An 18,857-nucleotide genomic window follows, 5' to 3' on the forward strand; every position below is an offset into this window, starting at 1 on the left:
TTTTTTTTTTTCTGAGTAAAGGGAGGTACTAAGAGTCTGGTATTTACCAAGGAATTGTAGGAATTTCACTAGTCATTCTGGTCTAAGAATCATCTCCATCCTTCAAAATCTGACTCTCTGCAGTCTATCTGTTTCTTCCTCTGGATGCTTAACAGAATATTGTTTTTAGTTTCAACATTTCATTTTCTGCATTTGTATAATGAACATAATTATAGAAACTCTTAAGATTGGGTGAGAATGTAATGAGATAAAGCATATCCATAGGGTCCTTTAACTGAACATATTCTACCCAGTCTTCTCTCTCCTGAATCTGTTCCTCTACTTTTTTTATTTCACCACTTTCCCTGCAAATTGGTAAAGTGTTTTTTTCCATTTGTCTTAGCAATGTTTAAATCCACCATTCTTTTTTTTTTTTTCTGCTGCTGCTCTAGTCATTTACCCAAGCTTGCAGCTCTGCAAAGCAATGACATTCCTTCAGGGGAAATTCATCCTCTTCAATGTAAGCACCCAAAGGAGGAAGTCACATACAAATGAACCAGCTTTGTCTTAAAAATCGGAATTCTATTTTATTTCTGTTTTTTGAGCCCAGAGCAATGAATGTGCTCACAGGTACAGACAGCAATGGTGAATTTTTAGCATACAGTCTTTATCAGATTCTTTCAAAATGACAACAATCATCATGATACTTTATATAACTAACATGTACATTTGACTTAGCTGAGCATGGCAGGTAGGGAGACTTCAACTGACTCCCTTTATAAAACAGATTTGCCCCTGTGTTAGGAGACACCATGACCAAGGCAATTCTTATAAAGGACAACACTTAATTGGGACTGGCTTACAAGTTCAAAGGTTCAGTCTATTATCATCATGGCAGGAAACATGGCAGCATCCAGGCATGCATGGTGCTGTAGAAGAAGCCAGGGGTTTGGCATCTTGATCTGAAAGCTGTTAGGAGAAGACTGTCTTCCAGATAGCTAGGAGGAGGGTCTCAAAGCCCACCCCCAAAGGTGACACATTTTCTCCAACAAGGCCACACCTACTCCAATAAAGCCATACCTCCTAATAAAGTCATTCCTGAGGCTGAGCTTATTCAACTTCCTGCCCTCCCATAGGTTTGCTCAACCACATGAGTCTATGAGGGCTATAACTAGCTGTAGCATAATGCAAAATATATTTTGTCCAACTTCAAAAGTCCCCATAGTCTTTAATAGTCTCAACAATATTAAAAATCCAGTTCAAAGTCTCTTCCAAGATTCATGCAATATTTTAACTATAATCCCCTAAAAAAATCAAAATAAAAAAGCAGGTCACATATGTCCACCATCATGTGGGTTATAAATTACCATTACTAGGCATCATGGTGAGGAGACCCTGGACCAAACAAGACAGAAAAGCAGCTGGACAAACTCCAAACTCTCCATGGCTGATGTCAAAGCAGTCTTCAGATCTCCAACTTCTTTCATCTTCAACAAACATATTCTGACGGCAACAAACATATTTCTCTCACACTAGTTCCACTCTCTCTTAGCAGCTTTCCTCAGCAAGTACCTCCTGGCAGGAAGCAGGCAGTCACTGTTGCAGAAGGAGACAAGAGTTCTACATCTTGATCTAAAAGCAGTCAGAAGACTATCTTCTAGGTAGTTAGGAAGAGAGTCCCAAAGCCCACCCCCACAGTGACATACTTCCTCCAGCAAGGCCACACCTACTGCAACAAGGCCACATCTCCTAATAGTGCCAAGCATATTCAAACCATCACAGCCTCCATATTCCCTCAGACTTCAAGGCACCAAGTATTTCTGCCCAAACCGTTACAGACATTAACATGGACCAGTGAGATACAGTTCATGTATTTCTCAAATGATCACATCTTCACTTTCAAGGAAGTACTTATTGGGTCAGTCACTCAAGGGTATCCATTATAAATTTATTCTTTATGCCCAACATACATATCATAGAGCATCAAAAAAAATACATGGTATTTATTGAACACCATATAATTGTTCAATAAATAATTGAACAACTGTTGGTGGGGGCAGATAATTGTTGTACTATGGTCTGTTTCTCTCCAGGGGGTACTATGCACCAGGCAGGAGGAGGGGAAAGGCAGATCCCAGGGCGAACAGGATCCAGCCTAGTTGGGTGTGAATGCTCAGTACCAGAGAGGCTGGAGCAGAGTCTTAGGCGTATCTCTCTTAAGTGAAGGCCTTCCCTGCAGCAGGCTTTAATAAATCAGCTCTCTGAGACAATCCTTGCCTGTTCATATTACTTTATTTGCTGATGAAGATTAACACATACACTTTATTGGAGTGAACCAGGGATTATGTACCTTTGGGGTAAGGTATACCCAGGAAAGGAAGGTCATTGCTGAAGGCTTAAGAGACTGTAAAGCCTCATTAGCATGGGGAAGCATCCTAGGTGTTAAGCTTCCTCCCTAACTGAATGTCACGTGTTCCTTTCAGTGGAATGTTGTGGTTACATGTTTCAGAGAAGGTACAGACACAGGTAGGAATTGACTCAACCTGCCATTCTCAAATCTCTGAGATTCCTGGAGTCTGAGATCACTCAACCTTACCAGTTCTAATGCCTGTCTGGTAGCACAGTTCCACATGCTCTACAGATAATAGTCACTACACAGTTCCAAGAAACAGAAGTAGAGTTTGTGTTGTATGGTATGACATAATGCCCATCTTCTAGTCCCACGTTTTGAGGAGGGTTTACATGGGATCTCTGAGGAAGTCTGGTTACCTACCTTGTCTAATCTAGTGAAGAAAATACCTTATATCATCACTGACTTTTAGGCACATACAGAACTCACCCAGATACAAATGTGGACACACACTCATATACACACTATATACAATACGATTAGGTCACTAGAGTAGAGCCTCATGAATGTAATTGGTCCTCTTATGATATTGCTTAATTCTTCTGCTGCCATCCCTCCCCGCCTGAATACAAGAAAAACAAGAAATATCTTCTTCTGGAGTTCTGGACTTCTCTGTCTCCAGGACTAGGAGAAATTTATTTCTAGAATAAACTAGCTGACAAGGATATGGAATTTTGTCATAGCAGCCTCTATGAAGTAATATTATAATAGTTTATATCACTTGTCAAAATGATAGAATCTGAGATCACATTGGAACCATGTCTCTGGGCATATATGTAAGACATTTTAGAAATTAGGTGAATTAAAGTGGGTAGACCACCTTATATGTGGGCAGCCACGGTCTCAAAGTGGATGGAAGGAAGGAAGCTGACTAAGCACAAGCATCAATCACTTTGTTTCCAAACTATGAGTATAATATAAACAGCTGCCTCCTCCAGCTCCTAAAGCCATGACTTCTATACCAAACTCCAGAAGAAGATATTTCTTGTTTTTCTTGTATTCAGGCGGGGATGGATGGCAGCAGAAGAATTAAGCAATATCATAAGAGGACCAATTACATTCATGATGCTCTATTCTAGTGACCTAATCATATTGTATATAGTATGTATATGAGTGTGTGTCCACATTTGTATCTGGGTGTGTTCTGCATGTGCCTAAAAGTCAGTGATGATATAAGGTATTTTCTTCACTAGGTCTATATGCTCAGAGTATAAACAAACACAAAGCCTTACTCTCCTAAGTGTACTTCTTGATAGGTATTTTGTCACAACATGACAAATAACTGCTTCTGTGTGTACATGTGTATGGGGGGGCATACATGTCTGTGTGTGTCTGTATGTATGTGATATTAAAAGTGTGGATACTTCGGTGATTCTTAGAAGGGGAAACAAAATACTCACAGGAGGAAATATGGAGACAAAGTGTGAAGCAGAGACTGAAGGAAAGACCATCCAGAGACTGTCCCACCTGGTGATCCATCCCATATACATTCTAGTTGCCAAACGTGGATGCTATTGTGGACACTGGGAAGTGCTTGCTGACAGGAGTGTGATATGGTTGTCTCCTGAAAGGCTCTGCCAGTGCCTGACAAATACAGACATGGGTGCTCACAGCCAACCATTGAGCATGGGGTCCCTGATGGAGGACTTGGAGGAGAGACTGAAGGAGCTGAGGAGGAGTTGCAGCCCCATGGGGGAGCAACAGTGTCAACTAGCCAGACTCCCCAGAACTCTCGGGGACTGCACCACCAATCAAAACAGTACGCATGGAGGGATCCATGGCTCCAGCTGCATACGTAGCAGAGGATGACCTTGTTGGACATCAGTGGGAGGAACAGCCCTTGGTCCTGAGAGGGTTCCATGCCCCAGTGTAGAAAAATGCCAGGGCTAGAAGGCGGGAGTGGGTGGGTAGGTAGGGAGCACCCTCATAGAGGCAGAGGGAGGGGGATAGGGTAGATGGTTTCTGGAGGGAATACCTGTAAAAAAGATAATGTTTGAAATGTAAATAAAGAAAATATCCAATGAAAGGAAAAAAGAAAGAACCTAAACCCATGGCTTCCTTCAGTGAGCTTAGTCATAATTGTTTCAATGTAATAATTTACAGATATTTCAATTCAGACATGAAATTTATGTATATAACTCTTTGAATTACCACTCAGATTATTTTTGGAGTTTAGAAAAATGTATATGTATTATGACAGGAAAGAAAATAGAAACAGATTCTGGTTTAGGTCATGAAGAAGTGAACATTAAAACCAACAAAAAGTGTGGGATTTTTTCTCAGCATATTTTAAACCTGTGATTATAATATATATGTAATATAATTTTTATTTATTATATAATATATATAATTTTAGTTAACATGTGCCTATTTATGGAAATATTGTTAACATATTTTGCATATGTGAAAGCATATATTTTATACTTAAAGAAAAAGAACATACCAACTGCTTTAGGATGTATAGGGCTGTGTGACATTGCAGAAGTGGTAGACATGGACATATCCGCTGATTACCTTAGACCAAAGACCTTAGAAAATTCAGGATTCTCCCAGTTTGCCTAGTCTGCTAGGAATTTTCTTTATTGATCCTTATCCTCAAATTTAGTCATTCTTCTCTGAGTAAAGTATCTGTTTCCCATGTTCCAGTTTCACATAAGAGCATGCTTATTTTGTATTGTTTTACATATACACTTGCATATTTTGTCTTAGTTTCTTATGTAATTCATTTTATACATATGAACAAATGAGAAAGAACAAATAATTAAATATTATACTTTGTATTTGAGTCATTCTTCTTTTGGTAATCATAAAAAGAGCAAAAGTATGAAGAAAATCATATATTCTAATTTAAAAATATGTAGTAATATAATATGTAGTAATAAAAAGACTTCAACCATATAGTGTTCATTTTTTAGGAGAGGCAGAGTAAGAATAAAAGTTCTACAAATAAACCATTTTGCATACATTTATTTTTGAAACAGTGTTTTATATAGCTCGTTCCAGTCTTGAATTCATTGGGTCACAGAAATATCTAGAATTCTGTTCCCCTTCGTCTGGAGTGCTGTTATACAGACATGCAGCAGCATGCCTGGTTCATTTGCACACTTGTAAATGGCAATCTCATGATCAACATCTTGATCATGATTCTTAACATCTCAATTTTATAGTCTAAAAATCTGATTGTATAGTCCAGGAAATTGTTCCTAACATTCAATTCTACTTTTTTCTTTTACAGATAAGAGAACACAACCTAGTAGCAAGACATATACATTTAAGAACACAGGGTTCTAAGATTAATAACTATAACTAAAATAGTATAAATTACTGATAAAAATGACAATGCTGAGCCCATACTTTTGGATCTGTCAATAAATGAAAGGCAATTTCAATGGCTCTAGAGATTGCTCAGTGGTTAAGAACACTTGCTGCTCTTCTACAGAACCCAGGTTTAAGGCTGAGCACCCACATCAAATCTCTTGCAACACCTAGTAGTTACAATGACTCTGAGAACCCAATGTCTTAGTGACCACTTTGGCCTCCTAGGGCAACTATACTCACCTATGCATATGGTGTATGTGCACATGTGCGTGCGTGCATGTGCACACACACACACACACACACACACACTTAAGTATTTTGAAAATCTTTTTAAGGTATGATTTATAAATACATTACTTTCATTAATTTTTTTTTTTTGTGAAATAGCATTCTAAATGTTGTGCACATCAACAAGCCATCACAAGGTTAACTTATTGGTTAAGTATTTTACTGTAGAACCAAAAGATGCACAAAACACAAGAGTATATTTTGATTGCAGTTCTCTCAGTTCAAGACAAGGCTATGGCCTCTGGTCCAACACTTCTGTTGAAGAAAAGTGGAAAGTGTATTAGTTTCCAAGTCAGCTCAGTTGTTCCTTTAATAAAAATTAATGCAAAATACTATTGCAAGACTTCTCAGATGCAAATATAAATGCATGTGTATTATATTTTTGACCATCCTTCTTCAAAGCATTTCAAGTCTGTTGGTACATTTTCAACCTGCTGCAGGCATTATATGCGTGCTTCAAAAGAGATACTTTGAAAAACAAACCAGAAGCCCTGAATTCTGTGATTTTTACTTAATGGTATTGTTGCTATAGTTACAGCTGGAATCTTACATAAAGCAAATTACTTATTGATGGAGAAATGCTGAATAGTACGGCACAGTCCCCTTGCTATTTCTTTATTATTGCCTTCATTTCCTGTTCCTCTCTTAAAATTAATGGATTTTTAAGAGTGTTGTTTTGTTTTGAACAAGGTTTGATGATTTAATGTTACAATAAATGCATTTTACTAACATGCTGTACCTGCCAATTGAATGTATTTGAATATGGTATGATCAGCATAGTTATTTCTTATATACTTCTTCTTTATCAGAATTTTCTCTGCTTGGATATATATTTTTATATTCTAATAACTGTCTAATAACTGATGTTAAAGAAGTAAATAAGAATGTGAGCATTTTCATAATATGGGGGCTTCTGATTTTGTTACATTTAATAAGTAGCTAAAAAATTTTATTAATAGTTTGTTCCAATAACACTAATAAGACTATCCTTGAAATAAAACATTAAAATCTATAGGATATATAAAAGCAAATAACTATGGCTTGAGAACCTCAAAATTGATGTCTGTATGTTTGCAAATGTCTCCATAACCATCTGTAGTTAGTAGAGGTAAGATCCATAGTAAAGTCAGTATTAGAAATGTCTTTAGAAATATAATGTCTTATGCAGCTAATTAAGCCGACCAAGTCCCTTTTCTCCATGGGGACTTTGGTGTGCAATGGTTGCAAACAGCAGCCTCCTTGGTAGTGTATGTAGCCTATTGTCTATATGGGTTGCCTCAAGGGACCTTGGAGACAAACTTCTGGCAGTTGGTAGTCAAGCCTCTGATCACAATGCTGTCCCCTGATCTAGGCTCCAGACAGGTATGTGGGGTGCCTTTGGGAAGCCCCAGGGCACAGTGGCCAGGGTTCACATTGGCCAGGTCATCATGTCCATCTGCACCAAGTTGCAGAATAAGGAACATGTGATTGAGGCTTTACGCAGAGCCAAGTTCAAGTTCCCTGGTCACCAGAAGATCCACATCTCAAAGAAGTGGGGCTTCACCAAGTTTAATGCCGATGAATTTGAAGACATGGTTGCTGAGAAGTGGCTCATTCCTGATGGCTGTGGTGTCAAATATATCCCCAATCGTGGTCCTCTGGATAAGTGGAGAGCCCTGCATTCCTGAAGGCTTCCAGAGCTCTCCTATACCCTACCAAATCATGTTCAATAATAAATCTTGCATCAAGTCCGCTTAAAAAAAAAAGAAATATAATGTCTGCTAAAACAACAACAACATGAACAACAACAAAAAAACAACAACTTTTAAAGCTGGGCAGTGGTAGTGCATTTAATCCCAGCACTTGGGAGGCAGAGGCAGGTGGATTTCTGAGTTTGATGCCAACCTGGTCTACAAAGTGAGTTCCAGGACAGCCAGGGCTACACAGAGAAACCCTGTCTTGGAAAACTAAAAAAAAAAAAAAAAAAATTTAGAAATATAATGTCTGTATTAAATATGTTTTCTGCCATATGCCCACATTGTTTCTTTTCAAATTCATGACTTCTTTAAATTAGTATATATACACACATATATATACACATATATATGTATATATATATTTATATATATGTGTATATATACATACACATATATTAATATATATGTGTATATATTTACACATATATATGTATATATGTATATATTATAATGCCTAAGATACATATAGTCAGTTTGTTTAATGTTATTTATATACATACAATTTCAGAGCTGGCTCCCTTCATACTGAATAATTAAACAGGGAGATTCTCCTTAGGGAAGATTGTTTTTCACACTTCAGCCATTAGTGGCCTGTAGCTCTTTGTCAATGGGTAGGGTCCTATGAGGCTCCCTACGTTCATTTTAGCATGTCTATTGGTGTGGTACTTGTTCAGACCTTCTTGAGCTGTCATGGGTGATGCTTCCCTTTTGTTTCTAGGAGACACAATTTTACAGCATATTCCTCAGTCTTCTGGATCATTAGACATCATAGATGTTATACAATATATTTGGATTTCATTCTTTTCCCTTCCCCAAATCCTTGTAAATCCTCTTCAACCTCCCTATCCACCCAATTCCATGCACTTTGCCTCTTTTAAAACAAGCAAATACTCCAATTTGTATTGGCCAACCATTCCTGAAGAAGAGGAGCCTATCCTACAGTGTGGTTGATATACCCAGGATCAATCTATTAAAGAAAACTGAATTTCTCTCTCCCAGGATTTACCCATCGTGACCAGCTTGTTGGATAAGTATAGGAATTTGCGCCTACTTTCATTCATCTGTGTTGGGATTTTGTCTGACTTTGGTTTGTGCAGGTCTTGTGAATGTTGTCATAGTCTATGTGAATCCATAAATGCATCTGCCGTGTTGTGTCTAGAAAATGTTGTTTCCCTGAAGTCATCCACCACTATGACTCTTACAATCTTTCCTTCCCCCTTTCTGCATACATTTCTGAGTCCTGACTTCAGAAGTGGGATACAGATACGATAAATACAGCTGAACATTCAAACATCTCTCATGCTCTGCACATTGTCCCCTTGTAGATTTCAGTGGTAATTCTGTAAAAGAAGGTTCTCTGATGAGAGTTGAGAGGAGCACATATCTATGGGTATCTATCTACTATGGTTACTAAATAGAATAATCATAATAGACTCTACCCTAGAGCTCATGACAATCTAGCCTCAGGTTCTTGCCCTCATTGACACTGTCCGATATGGAATCTAACTGTAGAGTGTGACATAAGTCCAACCAAAGAGTGATTGATCACCTCCTGTCGCATTTGCTCCATTCTTGCACAAGTTCCTCCTTGCAGGCAGAAAGTTGTTGTAGATTTTAGGGTTTGCATCTTGCTGTTATCTCATAGATATGCACAGCCACCTGTTTATGTGGAAGAACAGGCACCACTGCTTTTTACTTTTAACAAACATACTATATATTGGGAGAATGAAGTATTTTATAAAACATAATGGATTGGATGCAGGCACTATACAGTGTTAACCCACTGACCTAAATTTTAAAGTTAATGAAAATATTGAATATGCTATCTCCCAAATACCAATGTGCTTCATTTTCTTAACGTATTTCTTTTAAGAAAAGTCATGTGTCAGTGTCTTGCTGTGTACAACATAATGGTCTTGAAATCTTGCTTCTCCTCTCTTAGACTCTCTATTAGTAGTATTGTTTATTTCATGTTTTTACACTATACTGTGGTTTTCAGAACAGCTTATATATTTCAAAAGTTTATACAGCCAAAAGAAATGTAGACCATTAACTTGGGAGGTGGCTTGTAAGAGAATAACAAAGAGTGAGACTGAATGCTTTGCTTGACGATTGTAACTATTGTATCAAGTTTGAAGAAGAGAACTTTATAAGTTACTTTTTCTCTGAGATGAATGCTTTTCCAAATTATCACAGCCAATGAACCAGATTCTTACCCTCACCTAATGTCTGTGCCACCCTCCAAGCAGAATCATTGTTCATCAAAACAGTTGGTGAATGACTTTATGGATAGACCATCTTTATACACACACCATTTCTTAAATGAATGTAAAACGTTCTCTTTGGGCTGAGAATAAAGTCACTCATTCAAACCAAATAGCTTTGACCATAGAAGGAAGTCTGTATCCAAAAATCGTGCCTACAATTCATTCCTTGGCACAGCAGAACTGTCAACTCTCAGCTTAGCTATGATGGAGGTAAAATCCTTTGGTGATATGAGGGTCATTGAAGTACAGCTTTATTACAATGAAATCCAATGTCTAAAAATTGTTCTTATTTTGGGCTTGTACCACAGTAAGAGCCAAGATGTTAAGCTCTACTAAATACAAAACAAACAAACAAAAAGACTTTATATATTTATGTTCATTTAAGAAAATACTAGTAGTGATGTATCATTTTAAAATATACAGTTAATATGTTTGGAGTTATTTAAAATTTATATTGAGAGTAATGTATGTATTTTCAGTATTGCTGTAGACAAGGATCTACATAAGACTGTTAAATTGATTGTTCTTTTATATCAAACAACTTTTATAATACTCATTTTTATTGTTATATTTTATAAATTTTAAAGAATATGACAAAACAAGGTATTGTAGGTATTGAAGGGGGTCTTTGGGAGGAGTTGTGGTACAAAAAGGAAACAAGAATGTGATTTAACTCTATTATAATGTTTTTAAATGTTAACAAATTCAGATAAACTGAAATCATGAATCTTTTCTCATCATAATGCAATAAAACTTAAATCAATACAAAAAAAGAAAAGTCATGTGCTTTGTGGTACTTACCATATACTCAATATATGACAACTAAGTAAGAGTAATTTCTCAAAAAAGCAATCAGAATTTTATAATAGACAAAACTTCCCAATGGAATGGGAAGGATATTACTGCTAGATTAAAAGTCTCCAGCTTATTTATATTTGGAAATGGCCTGACAATATGCCTACTACACACCTGCATGGGATTTTTAGAATCCTTGTGACAACACAGCACTGTGTAGCTGCTATTTTTGTCTGGTTTTTTTTTTTTTTGTGGTGAAATGTCAAGCTCAAAATATGAATAATAAAAATATCTCAAGATGTATCTCAATCAAGTAATGATTCTTGAAACCATAGTACAGACCAATTGAAGTTCTGTAGGTACTATTTATTATCTTTGGTGACCATTCAGCTCAGAACTGAGACACCCACTATTGGGCAAGTGATCAAGGCATTTCTTCCCCATGACTTGCGGACCTAGTTGTAATGTAAAACTGTAGTTCACATCAGAGTTGCTGTCGCAGGAACTTAATAAAGATGCAAATTAATATATTGCTTGGAGGTGGTGGAACTTGCGTCTAAACCTAGCACTCAGGAGGCAGAGGCAGGTGGATCTTTTAGTTCAAGGTCACCCTAGTCTACATAGAGAGTTCCAGGTCAGCCAACAGAGAAATCTTGTTTTGAAAAAAATAAAAAGGAAGGAAGGAAGGAAGGAAGAAAGGTAGAAAGGAAAGAAGAAAAACAAAGGGAAAAAGAAAGGCTTTTAATGAGGGATCAAATCCACCAAAAGCAAAGGGACCCAATGCAGCCTAATGCTTTACTTCCAGGCCTTATTGAACATAACAGTCAATGTTTATCTGTGTACTTTACCCCATACAGCTTACAGAAAAAGTCAGGTATATTGAGTACCATTTTTAATGTCTCTAAAAAACAGAAAGCAAAGGACAAATTTAAACTTTTCTTTAATAGTATTTTACAACAGTAAGTGATTTTTTGTAAGGTAGTTAAGCCATGCAGCTGCAGAGAGGAGCCAGTGTGAAAAGCAATTTAAAATTGAATTTATCTAGAGACAATTCAACATAAGAAAGCAGGCAGTCTTATTTATAGGATCCTCCCACCTTCTTTCTTGCATAATAAATACACAGTAAATGGCAATAATTAGAAAGAAGCAATATGCACAGACTTTATCTCTTACATTAAGACAGATATGATGGAGGACAGAACACAAATCTCAAGGATAATGTCTGCCATTAGCCTAGTACCTGTGTGAATGATTGTCATGTGTTCTTTTCAGGGAGTAGTTTTCATGTCTTAGCTTGCAAAACAGTTAGCTGGCAGATTCTCAAAATGGTAGATCCTCTTTTCTTCACTCAGGGCTCTGCTGAGTCCCCTAGGAAAGCATTCTGCTGAGTACAACCTAAGGTGATGTCCTGAAGGCAGACAGAACCTGTTATACCTTGAGCAGCAGTCACATAAGGAAAACATTTCAATCCCAAAATCAGAATATAGTTTTGGAAAAACATGCCAAACAAATTGGACTTGACTCCATCCTAATTAACTGATGAATACATGTGATTAGTATTAAAAAATGGAATTATTTACACAAGTGACCCTTGAAAACTCTACACTACTCAGTGGAATTTTATTTGACACAAATAGAGATAGTAAACTGAATTCAAATAAGCTTTGTGTAATTTTGCACAAAATTAAAATTATTATGAAATATAATTGTGTTTGAGTAAATTTATGATGAAAATACTAAGTTTCAAGATACTAGGTGAAAAATAAGTTTCTTTCAAATTGCTTTCCATAAAAAAACCTCTGAGTCCTTCTCTGGGTCCTTCTATGTCCCTTTTCCCCTACCCCGCTCTTTTCCCTATCAGTGGTAAACAATGTAGAGATTGGTTATCATTGTGTCCTACTTACATTTTAAATAGCCTCTTTACATTTTTTTTTTTTTTTTTTTTTTTTACTTAGAAGACAATGACTCACCCTCTCTCTTCCTTTCAACAATCACTAGAACCACTCGGCTTTTTCAAATTTTCATGTTGATTAATGCACTAGAATAGAAAGTCTGCAGTACTCTTAATCTATTTATCGCTGTTTGTCTTGCAGATTCAAGAATGGCTTTGTTTAAACTGCCAGACACAGAGAGCAGTATCAGGGCAACTTGGAGATATGGGCAAAATGCCACCTGCATCCTCAGGACCCAGAGCATCCCCAGTGCCTGCCCCTGCAGAACCCTCATCTCAGAAAACACCCACAGGGGCCCGCGCAAAAGGTAAAAAGAAGGAAACAGAAGTAAAAACGGAAACTGAAAAAACGATCCCAGAAAAAGAGACACCGTCAATTGAGAAAACTCCTCCAACGGTCACCACAGATCAAAAGCTCGAAGAAAGTGAAGTAACGAAAAGCAAAGTTTCGGCCCCGCCGGAGAAGAAACCATCTGAGGAAGAAAAAGCACTACCTGCAGATAAAGTGGCAAAGAAGCCACCTGCTGAAGAAAAGCCACCGCTTGAAGAAAAGAAGCCAACCCCTGATCACAAGAAATTACCTCCAGAAGCAAAACCCTTGGCCTCAGAGGGAGAAGAGAAACATGAAATACTTAAAGCTCACATACAGATTCCCGAAGAAGAACCCATAGGCAAAGTGGCTGCAATGGCCGGTGAAGGAGAGCAGCAGACAGACACCAGGCCTAAAGATCTGCCAGGAGCCACACCTCAGACATTACCCAAGGAGAGAGAGAAGGAGAGCAGAGCGCTAACACAGCCGCAGGCAGAAGGCACGGCAAAGGATGGCCGAGGGGAGCCAAGCAAAGGAAAGACCGTAAGCTGTACTTCTTACCATCACAATCTCGCATGTACTTTATGCTAGTTTTACAGAGTACCTGAGCTGATCAAGGGTAGGCAGGGTGGACCTGAAAGCCTAGGAACTGCAGTTTAGAGAGCTCTAACCTCTTTTCATGTTAATAGTATTTTGATACTTTAATCAGATTCCATAGAGATTAAATTCTCTGAATCATACAGGAACATGAAAAAGTTTCCTACAGTTCCATGTTGTTATTATTATTATTATTATTATTATTATTATTACTACTACTACTACTACTACTACTACTATTACTACTACTACTACTACTCCTATTCATTGTAATCCAGAATGATACTATAAATCAGTATTTCTCTTCTCCTAAAAGTAATGTATTTTGGCTTTATAAGAGTCAAGGAGATTTTTGGCTCTTGTTTATCTTGTTTTGCTTTTCCTTTTGATAGGACTTCTAAGCTGTGGACAGCACATAATTATTGGTAAAAAAGAAAGAGGTGTGGTCAAAACCCAGAATGGAAGTAATTTTATATCTTCATAGTTAATTCTAGTTTTACTCATGATTTAATATCTTACACTGATTCCTAAAAAGCCAGGCAGTGGTGGCACTCGCCTTTAATCCCAGCACTTGGGAGGCTGAGGCAGGCAGATTTCTGAGTTCGAAGCCAGCCTGGTCTACATACAGAGTGAGTTCCAGGACAGCCAGGGCTATACAGAGAAACTCTATCTTGAAAAAACAAACAAACAAACAAAATATCTTACACTGAATATGGGAGGATATCTTAGAATCTGTACATAGTCTAGAATAATACACATTTTTCCTGTAGTAAGAAGTTTCAAGAATACTCTGTCTTAAGTATATTTGAACAAGAAATTCTTCCATTTTTTAAGGAACTTGAATTAATATTACCTAAAATCTAATTATATCACCTTCCCACTTTCTCCTTCCACCCTTCCATATCTGCTCCCTCCAATCCTTCTAAGGCCCCCTTAAAACTCTCCTCCCTCTCAAACTGATTGACTTTTTCTATTTGATTTTTTACTGTTATGTGTGTGTGTGAGTAAGAATACAAGCTTCTAGCCGGGCGGTGGTGGCACACTCCTTTAATCCTAACACTTGGGAGGCAGAGGCAGGCGGATTTCTGAGTTCAAGTCCAGCCTGGTCTATAGAGTGAGTTCCAGGACAGCCAGGAAGACACAGAGAAACTCTGTCTCAAAAAAAAAAACAAAAAAACAAACAAACAAAAAAAACAAAAAACAAAAAACAAACAAACAAACAAAAAACAAAAAAAGAAAGAAAAAGAATGCAAGCTTCTTAGAAATCTACAAAGTATCTTATATCTAATTAAATAACTTTAATTCACAGAATACATAAATGATTCATATAAAACTTGCTTGTATCTCTTTACAAATTCAACTAGAAACTACAGTTACAACCTTGAATCCCATTATGGGGTTTGCATCTTGTTTCTGCTTGGACCCCCCATCTCTACTCCCCCTTTTCTTTTTCTTTTTCTTGTTTTTACTTTTGCCAGTCTCCAATTTTTTTTTTTTTGAGTATCCTTTTTTTTCTATCCAGAGGAGTCATTTGAATAACCCTTAAATTCACATGTGTCTCTATTTTTGAGTTTCAGAACTATGTTTTCATGTACTAAAGTGGAAAGTTCTTCAAACCTCACTGTAAATTCAAGTTCAACATATTCGACTATTACTCTTTTTCTATATAGAACCTGTCCCTACTTTGGGCTTTCTGTAACAACAAGAGCATCATTTACCTACCTTTTGCTTTCCAGGCACTAATCTGAAGCAAGTGGGGGTTCCTTTTTCTCTCTGCCTTTGTCCTCCATACCATATTGCTCATAAGGACATACCTCTACTTTCTCCTTCCTTCGGCTCCTCAGTTTGTTGTTTTTACAATGACTCTAAATGCAGATTTCATGAAGTTCTTCTGGAACTGTCAAATATTTTTTCCTTAGTTCATTTCAGATCTAACTTAATTTTTCATTGTTCTACCTTGGTATGATCTATAACAAATGCTTGTAGCAATGAGTTTGTTGCATTGTAAGCTTTATCATCACATGACCTGTGTGTGTGTGTGTGTGTGTGTGTGTCTGTTGTCTGCCATTTACCTACTATAGAAAAAGGTGGCTTAGCCATATTTCTTCTTTACCAAGAAATAAGCTTTAAATTAACAGTGAACAAATGAAGTGATTACTTTACTTTATTTTTCTTTCTTACAATAGAACTTCCAATTTTCTATTAGGAATTTGTAGACCATAGGTACAATTAATAAGAACTTAAAGAATATCAATAATATCAAAGAGTATCAAAGGTACTATCAGTCTATTTCCAAAATCAAGTATAAATATTACTGTCTTACATTTAAATGATAACCTAAAAACTCGAATGCTTTTTTTTCCTGTCTTTGGTCTTCGAATACGGATAAGCTATCTACACTCAACAGTGGGTAGTCTTGCCTAAATAGCTTAACTTGGATTTCCCCATTATGGTATCTGGCTTCAATATAACTTTCCTCTACAAGTGAGAAATCAAAACCACAAACACGCCCATATGATTCTTTTGCAGAGATTGTTTCTCCCCTCTGAAGCTGTTCTGCTTTCTTTCTTGGGTACCTGTGCAGCCCCTTCACTGAGGGCCCATCACAGAAGCCCCATCTGAGGGCTCTCCTTCTGGTATCCTCCTCTCACCATGTGACTGACAGTCAACATCTCCTGCTGTAGAACTCCCTGTATTGATTTGTTTCTATATTACCATTTTAAAATCCAAGTACTACTCCTCAGTTATGTCTTACTAAATTCTAGGCACATTAAAAATATCCTTTACCCCCTATCTAACCTACACAACTATTGATAATATAAATATTTGTGGTAACTGTTTTAAAAATAGGGGAATCAGATTTTACACCCCCAAATAAAAGAGGCAAAGAGCAAAATGAGGATGTTACTGTCCTGATAATAAAGCCTCCACTCACACACAGATTAATAAAGATCTTCCTCCTGGGATACTTCTGAACGATGGTCTGTCATCTCTCTTTGTAACTTTTGACACAACCTTTTAGGGAACTTTAACAGCCTGTATATTTTTATAATCTATCTTCATTTATCAATTTGTCACTTTAAATAGTGTTATTTACATTTCTTGTTGCTATATCAATTTATTTTATATTCAAATTTCTGAAATGCATTTATTAAGTGAATTTAAAATGACTGTATATTATATTAAAGTGGGTATATTTTAACATAATATATTTGAAAGTATACCATTTTAACCCTTTTAGTTTCATGTTTTAAAATCATGTTGCTATAAAATTTTGTTGCTTTACCTGCTTACTCAAGCAACAAACTTTTGAAATCTTTATTTCACATATTATACTAAAAACTACAGTCCTCTAGATGAAAAGTAAAAATTAACATATATTTTAGCACAGACCTTGGTTTCTGTCTAAAATAACTGAAGGGTTAATAATCAAGTTATCTATACACATTGAGCACAATACCTGCATAATCTCAGTGAGAAGTAATCACGTGTTCTGATGAGCTATCTTATCTTTTTCTTGGGCTCAGTTTTAAGGACTCAGTCTGGATTTGGATGATTTAGATACTCCCATTTGCAGTCCATCTTAACATAGACTTTCTATAAACAATTACAGATAGCCTCTGTCATTTAGTTCATTTAAAATCAAGTCTAGAAAGATTAACCAAGCACTTACTGCTATCTGGATTTGCAAATTTTTATATGTATCGTAGATCTCAATTCTTAGCTCTACTTATCTTCAGAAACTTCTGTTTTCCTTCAATGTGGAATGCTCCTGGATTCAAGTGTGGAAAGAACACAGACAAATGTGACAGAACATATGTGTTTTGGGCATTTCCTCCCACTAGGTACCCCACAAAGTACACCACTATCAGAAGAGTTTCAAGTGGTGCCAACTCTTTGTCTTCTCTCTCTCTCTCTGGCCTACTGTCCAATAAAAGGCAATGGAAGCTCACAGGAAAGGGATTCTTCAATCCCTCCTGTGGATTAGTAATTTATTGATTCTTAGTCCCTGATAATTTTAAATAATTGTTCAAATGTATAATTAGGAGAACTCTAGTAGCTGAAATTCTATGCATGGAAACATGCAGTATAATATAGGTCAGTGTAGCAGGATGTACTGATGATTTACTACAAACAGAAAATGTTCTTTTGGGGAAAATAAAAAATAGCATTGCTGTTTTAAAACTGTGCCTTCAGTGTCACTATTCTCTCTATGTGACTTCATCAAAAATTCAAAATTTATAAACACAAGAAACCTAATTTAAATTTTATTCTTACTTTAGAATTTTGGAGGTGGGTCTAAGTGGTGTTAAATGTAAAAAGTGAAACAGATAAAAAATGTCAATTTCCTGATTATTCAAATAAAAAATGAATACATTTTTAAATCAGTAATTTTTTTGCATCTGTATATATGCCATATATGTTATATAAAAGTATGTTTGGTACATTTATATCTTTAAGTATTATCTGAATAGATCCTTAAATAAGTACATTCTTATATATTTTTGAAGCGCCTGAGAAAAATTTTCAATCTATTAATCTGGTGCAATGAGAAATAGATATGAAAATGATCCATATTATATTGTCTTCACATGAATCCTTTGACCATATCCTAGTTTTTAGTATTTCAAATGGCCATTTTGAAGATCAATAATTAGAGAAAAAATAGATCCAGCTTATGGACTGTAATTTGCATCTAATTTTTCCTTGTTGATAAGTGTTGATAAAGCAGTATTAAGGACCAATTAACTATAAGAAAGGTAAATGGATTCCAAGTTCTGATATGTAGAAATCCTTTTTAAAATGATTAATAGTAATAATAAAGATTAGTTTGTAGGTGCCTTAAGTCAGTGAAGCATAAGACCTGATTAATGAGTGATCTGATGTTTCACAACTAACCTATGTAATTAATTAGGCCACATTACTCTGTGAAGAATACACAGAATCCTAAGTCTAGTTAGTGGGAGAGAAATTAACATTATGAAGTTTTTCAGTGTATCCTGCTAAGTGAACATGACTCTCTTTGAATATGCCAGAGAGAGGAATTAAAAGGAACTAACGGATTGCTCCTCAGCCACCCCTAACCGATTGTCAAACCAAAAGCCTGTAGAATAAACATCTATATCCTTGCTGCCCTTGGATACAAAATAGAGACATCATCAAAGCTCCGACACCACAAAAGTGTAGTGACTGAAACCTGTGGGAC

At 36.5% G+C, this 18,857-nt stretch overlaps 2 protein-coding genes and 1 non-coding gene across 6 annotated transcripts in view; all 3 read left to right on the forward strand.

The window, feature by feature from the left end:
* The window catches only part of LOC116097604 (60S ribosomal protein L10-like), a 70,452-nt gene extending 62,727 nt beyond the window's left edge, over positions 1 to 7,725 (forward strand). The window contains exon 2 of the mRNA XM_031380279.1: positions 7,347 to 7,725. Coding sequence (XP_031236139.1) covers positions 7,347 to 7,662 — 316 coding nt within the window. The 3' untranslated portion in view covers positions 7,663 to 7,725. The remainder of the gene's footprint in view (positions 1 to 7,346) is intronic.
* Pclo (piccolo presynaptic cytomatrix protein) overlaps positions 1 to 18,857 on the forward strand; it is a 359,315-nt gene that overhangs the window by 127,475 nt on the left and 212,983 nt on the right. For all 4 annotated transcript variants that reach the window (XM_031380023.1, XM_031380024.1, XM_031380025.1 and 1 more), the window contains exon 4: positions 12,887 to 13,597. In XM_031380023.1, coding sequence (XP_031235883.1) covers positions 12,887 to 13,597 — 711 coding nt within the window. The remainder of the gene's footprint in view (positions 1 to 12,886; positions 13,598 to 18,857) is intronic.
* Positions 7,158 to 7,294, forward strand: LOC116097662. Its single transcript, XR_004121506.1, has one exon. It is a non-coding gene; the product is annotated as a small nucleolar RNA SNORA70 (small nucleolar RNA).

Source organism: Mastomys coucha, unplaced genomic scaffold (assembly GCF_008632895.1).
Source record: "Mastomys coucha isolate ucsf_1 unplaced genomic scaffold, UCSF_Mcou_1 pScaffold19, whole genome shotgun sequence".
Classification (NCBI taxonomy): Eukaryota; Metazoa; Chordata; class Mammalia; order Rodentia; family Muridae; genus Mastomys; species Mastomys coucha.